General features: G+C 38.1%; 1 protein-coding gene across 1 annotated transcript in view; it reads right to left on the reverse strand.

Moving 5' to 3' along the window:
* LOC124594936 (dnaJ homolog subfamily A member 2-like) overlaps positions 1-9,887 on the reverse strand; it is a 34,389-nt gene extending 24,502 nt beyond the window's left edge. Inside the window, exon 1 of the mRNA XM_047133436.1 lies at positions 9,731-9,887. Within this exon, the coding sequence (XP_046989392.1) occupies positions 9,731-9,799 (69 nt within the window). The 5' untranslated portion in view covers positions 9,800-9,887. The remainder of the gene's footprint in view (positions 1-9,730) is intronic.
* Between the last annotated feature and the right edge of the window lie 921 nt (positions 9,888-10,808).

Raw genomic sequence — 10,808 nt, forward strand, 5'->3', positions numbered from 1 at the left:
TCAGAACACTCTTAGCACAGCAGCCAGTACTCGTTCTGACATTTACCTTTTCAGCATTTTTGTTCTAACTCAGGTTATCTTGGACTGATTGACATGAATTTGAATACAGAAAAGCAACTGAAATCACTCAGGGGAAAGTCCACTGGACCTGACAGGATACCAATTCGATTCTACACAGAGTACGCGAAAGAACTTACCCCCCTTCTAACAGCCATGTACCTTAAGTCTCTAGAGGAACATAAGGTTCCAAATGATTGGGAAAGAGCACAGGTAGTCCCAGTCTTCAAGAAGGGTCATCGAGCAGATGCGCAAAACTATAGACCTATATCTCTGACGTCGATCTGTTAAATATTAGAACATGTTTTCTGCTCGCGTATCATGTCGTTTTTGGAAACCCAGAATCTACTCTGTAGTAATCAACATGGATTCCTGAAACAGCGATTGTGTGAGATCCAGCTCGCTTTATTTGTTCATGAGACCCAGAAAATATTAGATACAGGCTCCCAGGTAGATGCTATTTTCCTCGACTTCCGGAAGGTGTTTGATACAGTTCCCCACTGTCGCCTGATAAAGTAAGAGCCTACAGAATATCAGACCAGCTGTGTGGCTGGATTGAAGAGTTTTTAGCAAACAGAACACAGCATGTTGTTATAAATGGAGAGACATCTACAGACATTAAGGTAACCTCTGGCATGCCACAGGGGAGTGTTATGGGACCACTGCTTTTCACAATATATATAAATGACCTAGTAGATAGTGTTTGAAGTTCCATGCGGCTTTTCGCGGATGATGCTGTAGTATACAGAGAAGTTCCAGCATTAGAAAATTGTAGCGAAATGCAGGAAGATTTGCAGCAGATAGGCACTTGGTGCAGGGAGTGGCAACTGACCCTTAACATAGACAAATGTAACACATTGTGAATACATAGAAAAAAGGATCATTTATTGTATGATTATATGATAGTGGAACAAACACTGGTAGCAGTTACTTCTGTAAAATATCTGGGAGTATGCGTACGGAACGATTTGAAGTGGAATGATCACATAAAATTAATTGTTGGTAAGGCGAGTACTAGGTTGAGATTCATTGGGAGAGTCCTTAGAAAATGTAGTCCATCAACAAAGGAGGTGGCTTACATAACACTCGTTCAACCTATACTTGAGTATTGCTCAGCAGTGTGGGATCCGTACCAGATCGGGTTGACGGAGGAGATATAGAAGATCCAAAGAAGAGAGGCGTGTTTCGTCACAGGGTTATTTGGTAACCGTGATAGCGTTACGGAGATGTTTAGCAAACTCAAGTGGCAGACTCTGCAAGAGAGGCGCTCTGCATCGCGGTGTAGCTTGCTCGCCAGGTTTCGAGAGGGCGCGTTTCTGAATGAGGTAACAAATATATTGCTTCCCCCTACTTATACCTCCCGAAGAGATCACGAATGTAAAATTAGAGAGATTCGAGCACACATGGAAGCTTTCAGACAGTCGTTCTTCCCGCGAACCATACGCGACTGGAACAGAAAAGGGAGGTAATGACAGTGGCACGTAAAGTGCCCTCCGCTACACACCGTTGGGTGGCTTGCGGAGTGTAAATGTAGATGTAGATTAACTATTTGTTGGTTACTAACTGTTGCCAGTGGTTGAGAGGGCTTTGCATTTGGTGTGGTGTGAAAGTTCACAGAGAGTGTCTTTAGTGTTTATGGTTAATCTGTTGATATGGGCCAGTGGCAGAGTTTTTCCATAGTCAAGTTCACATCTTTCTGAACTGCTTCTGTTCTCCCCTTTGAGGAGTACAGTTGTGTCATCTGCAAATAATGTGGTTTTGCGTGCATCTACGATCAGGCTCAAGACATTAATATACAGGAGGAATAGTTAAAGTCTCAAGACAGCACTGTGACCTTGTTTAACAGTTTTAGTAGTAGACAATTTCAGTAGTTTGAGTTGGTTGCTAGTGTACTACATGCTGACTTTCTGTACAGGATTGCTTTGAGACGTTGCAATCCATTTGTCTCCAAGTCCTCTGATACCATAGTGTTCAATTTTTCCAGCAATATCTCTTGATCCACTGCATCAAAACCCTTTGATAGATCTAGAAATATGCCTGTAGTTTCATAACTAACAGATCTAGTGTATTATGCAGTTATATACTGCCTTTTCTGTCGATTTATTATCTCTAAACCCATGTTGGGATAAACTCAATAAACCTTTTACCTTCGAAGCCCACTAGTTTTTATTCACAATTTTTCCAAATCAGGGACTCATGCAAAACATTTGCAATTTTAGAGTTTTGAATAACGACTATTTGGAATAAGTGTAATCATTGGGAGTATGGGTAGTTGTGGAAATTAATGAAATTATGATATGCCTATATAGTTGTCAATCCACAACTATCATTACCTTTTCTTTGAAATATGGATTGGTTCAGATAATTTCAGTGCTTCTGGGAATGCACTTACCCAGAAAAATCAGTCAAGAGGAGAATTAGTGGTTGAGCAGTAGTATGCATGCAATTTTTGATGAGAGTTGTTGGAATATCATCAATGCCAGTTGAATAAGTTTTTTACTCAGAGCTTTTGCATCCTCTTCTTGTCACTGGTAATGAATATTTACTTGTGGATTTTAGTTGGTTTGGTAGCCGATATTTTGTGCCTGGATTATGTTTCACCAATTTTTCAGCTATGTCCGCAAAGAATCTTTAATGTGTTCATCACTGTTTAATTTCTACTTTTGCTTATATAACTGTTTTCCCCTTTTCATCTTTTTATAATATTCCACACTGCTTTTACTCTGTTTTTGGATTTGACAGTGTACTCGCTGTGCATCCTCTTAGCCTGGATTATCATTTCTTAGGAGGCATGTGTAGCTTTTATATTATTTGTAACAAAATTATTGACAGAATAATTTAATTAGATTGATAAATCTACTCACCAAATAGCAGCAGAAGACACAAAAGAAGGCTGTAATTAGGCAAGCTTTCAGAGCCAATTGCTCTTTCAGGCAGACGGTTTGATGGAAAAGGACTGGAGAGGTCTAAGAAAAGGGTAAATTTCAATAAAGTCGCCCAGAACTGCAGGTCAGGGGAGACTTACCACAGGGATGAGAAGGAAAGACTCTTTCTCTTGCTGTAAGTCTCCCCTGATCCACAGTTCTGGGTGACTTTCCCGATATCTCCCCCTTTTCCTAGAACTCTCCAGTCCTTTTTCTTCATCCCCTTCCCTCTCCATCAACCCTTCTGCCTGATAAGGAGTCATTGGCTCCAAAAGCTTGCATAATTACAACCTTCTTTTAGGTGTGTTTTATATTATTTGATTAGTTGAGGGGAGTCACTGTTTTATGTAAAACACATGAAGTATTTTTGGAGGTGGTTTTCACAGCTGGAGTAATTGTTCTTGTTTCCCTTACCATTATTTTTCCTTAGTGATTTTTGTTGAAATGCCTCTTCAAAATGGTGAGTCACTGTATCAAGAGATGTTAAATTTTTTGTTGACTTTATTCACTACATCTCTCCAATTTACTTATAAAGACATGTAGTTCTTGATTGTAATAACTTAGGCAACATTGAGTTTGAGGTATCTCTGTTTACATCAACATTCAGTATGGCAGTTCGGTGGCCACTGAGTCCTACATTGTAGATTTGTAGTGTTGGTCTAAGTTAATTTCTATTTGCAAGAATTTGGTCTAAAGCTGTCTTGGACACTGGTGTTATTCTAGTGGCCTCATTTATGAGACCATGCAGATTGTAAGATTTTGCAGTATTGATAGTCATGTTAGGTTTGAAAGTACATATTAACAGTCACCACATGACATGTTTCCACTGACTTTGCTTAAAATAAAGTCCAATTGGAGCAAAAAATTGCTAACGAGCTTTTGCTAGAGGTATAAAGTGAAGCAGGTGGCAACAAAGCTTGCAATGAATCAGGATGGAACAGGGAAAACACATAATAGATAGATCCAGACACACCTCATTCAATGACATGGTACAGTCTGCATTTGAATGTTGAAAGGAAGCCATTTGTCAGAAGCTTTCATTGATAAGGGCCTTTGTTCTGTACTAGTTACATTTCCACTACATGTTCACAGGACAAACAATTCTAAAAAGAGTTGCAGACTAACTACACATGAGAATGCTCCCAGCATAGCAAAATAATGCAGTATGAAAAAAACTGTGGACACAGAACAATGAATTTCATCAGGTCATTCAAAGCACAGTGAAACTGAAGAACCAATGAAATATCAACAGACCTGTTATGCTTATAAGGCTGGAGCCTGGACAGTGAAGAGCACTTGATTACAGGAGAACCAGTGAAAAGACTATTAATGACTATAGTTAAGTCTCAAACCCTACAAGTTAAATGATACCACACAGAATAACTTTAATGTTGTGCCACAACAGTATACTTTCAAATGTGCAAATAAAGTTGCTAGAAATTATGTACAGACCACCAGTGCAAAATATCTTCAGTGTCATCATGCAGATTATCTATACAGCTACACACTCAACTTGAGATTTTATGTCTGTAGTGACTAACATTTAAGAGATATTACAGACTAAAGACAATGACCGTTCAGGACCATTTCTATTTTGTAAATATCCTGAATGGCATTAAACAACAGTGCAACAGCCACTGAACTATTTCATCTGACATAACCACACAGGTTCCTGGTGCAACATTGCATTAAATTACACAGGAAAATATGTGCTTGCTTCACAACCATTCATGGGTCTAGTGCAGCAGGGGTACAACCCGTCGGCTTTGGACAAGGACGTCACAAGCCGCCAGAGAGCAGTTTACCATTTTCGCTTTTGCTGTTATGTTTCAGTTTCGTTTTTTTACTGATTGCTTAATAAAGTGGATCTGTTTATTCTATCTCGTGAGATTTTTTTAAAAAAGCCAAAAAACACTTATCAGCCACTGAAGGGAGCTACAACACTAAGAAGAATCGCTTCTCGATTGGCCACTTGTGACGTCATTGTCCAAAGCCGACGGGTTGTATCCCCTGCTGCACTAGTCCCCCATTCATTTCATATGGTTATAAGTTTTAGATTAGAAAGTGGACATATAACCCAACTTATGTATTGTATGATAGATTTGAAATATGAAAGAAGAGTGCTTCTTTGTGTAATAACTTTTAGACCCAATTAGTACCAATGATAGAGGTTAAACAGTTTATCCCATCATAATGAACAAACAATATGGGTCTAATACAAAACACTGCCATGCATCATGACAAATTTTCATTACAAAGAAATTCACAAATGTACCCAACACATTTAATACCCATTTCTATTAACATTAAATATTTTCCTGTACAACAGATCAGAGTAAAATTAAATAGGCAGCTACATCACCATTGTGAAAAATTATTGGATTCATTCCATATCACATAAGAAATATCAAACAGCCATGGAATTTAAAAATGTGAACAAAATGCTTAACTATTTCCAGAGTTTCCATGACACAAATGACAGGGAAATTACTGGCCACAATATTCAGCAGTATATCTACATATATGACAGCAGGGAAGGACTAGTGGTAAATACATATCCTACATTCTAAATTACTCAAAAGTAGTAACTATTCTGGCTATGTTACTGTACAGTACTGAAGTGACAGTTACATTTCCCAACAAAAACACTCCAGTAACACCCATCCACGAAACTAGAGGAAAGGAAAATTTTTACTTGGGGAACTCTTCTGTAACTGCAGCTCATATCCCATATGGATTTGTTGTTGTAAGAAAAACTTGTTAATTACTTCTCAGTTTGACTCTTACAGAGGAAATTCGATAAAGTCACTGTTTTGGTCTTCAGTCCTGAGATGGGTTTGATGCAGCTCTCCATGCTACTATATCCTGTGCAAGCTGCTTCATCTCCCAGTAAATACTTCAGCCTACATCCTTCTGGATCTGCTTAATGTATTCATCTCCGTCTCCCTCTACAATTTTTACCCTCCACGCTGTCCTCCAATCCCAAATTGGTGATCCCTTGATGCCTCAGAACACGTCCTACCAACCGATCCCTTCTTCTAGTCAAGTTGTGACACGAACTCCTCATCTCCCCAATTCTATTCAATGCCACCTCATTAGTTATGTGATCTACCCATCTAATCTTCAGCATTCTTCTGTAGCACCACATTTCGAAAGCTTCTATTCTCTTCTTGTCCAAACTATTTATCGTCCACATTTCACTTCCATACATGGCTACACTCCATACAAATACTTTCAGAAACGACTTCCTGACACTTAAATCAATACTGGATGTTAACAAATTTCTCTTCTTCAGAAACACTTTCCTGGCCATTGCCAGTCTACATTTTATATCCTCTCTACTTCGACCATCAGTTATTTTGATCCCCAAATAGCAAAACTTCTTCACTACTTTAAGTGTCTCATTCCCTAATCTAATTCCCTCAGCATCACCTGACTTAATTAGACTACATTCCATTATCCTTGTTTTGCTTTTGTTGATGTTCATCTTATATCCTCCTTTCAAGACACTGTCCATTCCGTTTAACTACTCTTTTAAGTCCTTTGCCGTCTGACAGAGTTATGACGACAGCGGCGAATCTTAAAGTTTTTATTTCTTCTCTGTGGATTTTAATACATACAACAAATCTGTTTCACAGACATAAATACAAGCAGTCTGTGCTGTTCCAGCCCCTATATTCCCAGGACACAAATTATTCAGAAACTTATGTTTGTCGATGAGAAGCATTAAAAAGAGAAGAGAAGTGTTGTGTTTCTGGTGCCCTTGCCCTGTGGTTTTATGAGAATAAGCTGATATGTTACAAGCTGTTCACCAGTACCAACTGACAAAGAGGCAGACACTTGACAGTGAGGAAACAATTGGGTCAAATCCTAACAAGAATGTAACTACCAAACGCCCGGGGCGCGGAGTGGGGGCTGACAACACGGGACACACAAGTGTTTATAATTCCAAAACTACATAAATTTGCCATAAAAATAATTGACATGATATGCAGCGAAACTTACAATCCAAATGAGCCAAACATTTAGGTAACCTCTGACGTCTTCTGAATGTATACAAAGCAGTCATTAACTATGAATAACTTCTCAATACATCAGTCAACTTTATCGACTAACTGCTGAAGTACCACCTTCCAATGTAACCTAAACATCAGGTTATACTACAGATTTATTCTAACACCCGTTTGATTTGTTGGGCACTCAACTGCACCGTCATCAGCACCCATATGAAGTCCCAATTTTTAAAAGTCCAATTTTTATTCAATCCAATCTAGCCACTGTCAAATGATGATGATAACACAAACACCCAGTTCCCAGGCAGAGAAAATCTCCAACCCAGCTGCGAATCGACCCCGAGACCCCAATGCAGCAACACTAGTCACTGCGGACAATTTGTAACAACCGTAATTCCACTTATACAGTTGCAGAAAATACTGAATTGTGGCTACAAATTAAGGTAGCCTTTCATGACAATGTAGCTACAAATAATCTGCCTCTCAAAATACACATTAACCTATGTACTGTAGAGCAAGAGGGTCGAAACTTCCATTGCTCCTATTTTAGCCTTTAACGAGAAACATTAAGTGCCAATTCCAGCAAACCAGAAATATAAATTTCCTAGATAATATATGGCTACATATTTCCCATTAGTGTGGCTCAGCAGGGAACTATGCCATAACTGGCTCCAAGTCAAATGTTTTAAGTAAAACAGTTATCACTAAAATATCATACCTCCCTGGGAAAAATAAGTATTTTCACCAGGGATGCAAATTTAACTACAAAATAAGATGTGTATAATGAAAAAGATTACTATTGCCTTCAACTCCCTAACGATCACCTTCAAACCTACCATCTGTCACACTACAGATCAATCTATTGCGCACACATGCACAAGCTTTTACCCACTTCATCAGAAAAGGAGGAAAAAAACATTCATTCACACATACATCTGCAAAGTTTGGCAGCTCTTTCCCTGACAAAGGCTGTGGCCAAAAGCTCACGTGTAAGTGTCAATCGTGCCTGTCTGCAACTTAGCTTACTTCTTATTTATAGATAACATGCTATCTTTTCCTACAATGTTGACAAATCTATGTCTAGGACAGGTTTTGCATTTCTGCATATTAATATGAACAGTTAATTGTTTTGTATCATTCGTAACATCTGTAGCTATAGTCCATCCATTCAAAAAACTTTATACTTCATTTTTTTAATGGCTGCATCAGCTGCTCTTGTCTACGGAAATGTTCTGTTAACTATGAAAAGGCAGTTTAAGTTTTAGTTGAGATCCATAGCCACTTTTTAAAAATGTGGAAAGTTAATTTTCCCATGCAGTTGACGTATCGCTCAATTGCTAAAGCAAGTGTCACAAGAAGAATTGAAAGGCACAAAAAGTAAACTCAGCAAACCATTCTCAGAACATACTCGAATTCTGCTTTTTCAAAGCAGTAACTTTCTGCTAATTTTGTCACAGTCTGTGGAAGTACTGCACTAGATTAATGATAACTACTGCAGCCAACAGATCTTGTCCCTGATTCCTATTTATCTCTCAATTTATGTTTAGTTTATGGGTATGTATTCATAAAACTTCAATTCTCATAGCAATTACCGTTCCACTTATCATAGCAGATGCAAGTTGCAATGACTGGACATGGGCCTAAATTTTCTGCTCATTTCTTTCACTTACTGTGAAGTATAAGAAGTCTCAAATCTTCAGTTAAGCTTTTGAAACTTGACTTCTTCACTGCCACTACAGGTTTTTCAACACATTAAACATGTTGAAGTAGGATAATTATTGTCACCATTAGAAGTGCAACCAAAGAAAATTAACAACTGATTGTGAACATATATCTCTATCTGTTCTTCAGATATATTACACAGAATCTAGTTAGGCCTACAACATACAAAGGTCGAAGCAAATGCTCTGTTCTCCACTAATAAGGCATAATGGGTACAGTTCAACCAACCCTGATGAAACAGGCTTTTAAGTGTCCCTCAACATAAGGTATCAAATACATGTAAAATTCTACACACACCCAGCAGTGGTAGTTCCACGCTCATTTATGATCGAACTGCATTACTGGCACTAGAACACTTTCAAAAATAAACATTTCGTGACCATGTGATATTTGCACATTCGTTAAGCAATTTGGCTACCTGGATGCATACGGAATATCAGCTTCCGACGACGTGCTTTCGTGCCACAGAATTTACAACGATCAGGATAAAATTCACCTGCACGTAGGTAAGAACACTACACAACCTTTCTCGTAATATGCTACGAGCCAACTCTGGCACACAAATAACCACTTGCAATTTCAGTGTCAATTATGAAAAAATTCTAGATCGTCGACGCATTTACCAACTATATGTAAGGTACGCCCAAGGGTCCACCACGCAATGAACACAAATACTTCTTGACGAAACAGCATGTCACGATTGAATGTGATGCAAGAGATTTATTTAATTAATCATCGTGTCTGACAAAAGATCTGGGTCCAATAAATACATAAAGCGTTTCACATGAATATAAAGCGCTTAACTGGCCAGCACTATGTAAATGGCAAAAGTTAACACAAATTTCTAAATTTAAAATATTAAGTGGGAACAAATTATTATTCCAACGTAAAAGTCACTTGTTCGTGCCTCTGAACAAATAGTATCAAAAACACGATTCCACACAGCACCCAGTACTAGAAGACAGGTGATCCTTAAAAGAAGAACACAATATTTTTATTTCTACAACTACCTACCTTTTTAATTTCAACTTCAGATGCATTTCTACCCACACCTAATAAATCATACAACTTAGAATCCGCCATCTTCTAAACAAGGAATGACGTCCGCGATTGGACTCAGGAAGAAGAAACCTATTGATGGCTAAACTTGATCCAAAGTATGTCTTTACGAAGTGAATGTCAACGACATAATACCAAGTCAACGTACTTCTCGATGGTGGTCGAACAGCTGTGTATGAATCGATGATCGTCTACCAGATATACCGAAAAACAAAAATAAAATAAAATATCACTCTAACTTCTATTCACAAATGGAACTGAAACTAATTTGGTGAACTTTGTTCGTAAAATATAATTTCCAGAGGCCTCCCAAAGGCAGATTCACATATCAACAGAACTTAACGGAACGAAACGTCTTACTCGTCATCATTAAATGAAGCGTTCACGCAAGACAGAATACAAACACCTGCATTATCTGCATTGAACTAGGTATCTATAGTTCTCAAAGATGTAAGAAATCACAAATCACAACTACTGCGAAATAGAAAGTACCACTGCTATTTTGTCTAAAACTGACATAGTGAGACCGTGGCTGTGTACAATTAATGTAGACTGATTCTTAAACAGAAGAAGATAGCAAAAAGCCACTATTAATAAGGCTATTTATTTAAATAAATAGCGCCGTAACCGGTTTCGAACTGAGAAGTTCTTCATCAGACGACTGTTCACATGATTCACAAGACACACTTTACATAATCGTCGGTTTTAGATTTTTATTTTCCCACTGTAGCGAAATATTCTTGGTGTGTTGGTGCCCAACGGTAGAAAACAATGTTAGAGGTGTCCTATGTGAACATAACTAACCTCCAAGCGATGGAATTTAGAGTAACCAAATATGTGAGGTTAAGTGGATATTGCACTTAGATCGAAAATTCTGCGAAATTTTGTTGCAAAGTGGCAGGATTGTGTTTTTGAAATGTTGCAAAGTGCTTCATATATTTTGCAAAATTTCAAAAATACAATCCTGCAACTTCTTCTTTGTAAGAATCAATCTACATTTAAACTGCCACTGACGTGGCTTTTCGCACAATGA

Source organism: Schistocerca americana, chromosome 2, assembly GCF_021461395.2.
Source record: "Schistocerca americana isolate TAMUIC-IGC-003095 chromosome 2, iqSchAmer2.1, whole genome shotgun sequence".
Taxonomy (NCBI): domain Eukaryota; kingdom Metazoa; phylum Arthropoda; class Insecta; order Orthoptera; family Acrididae; genus Schistocerca; species Schistocerca americana.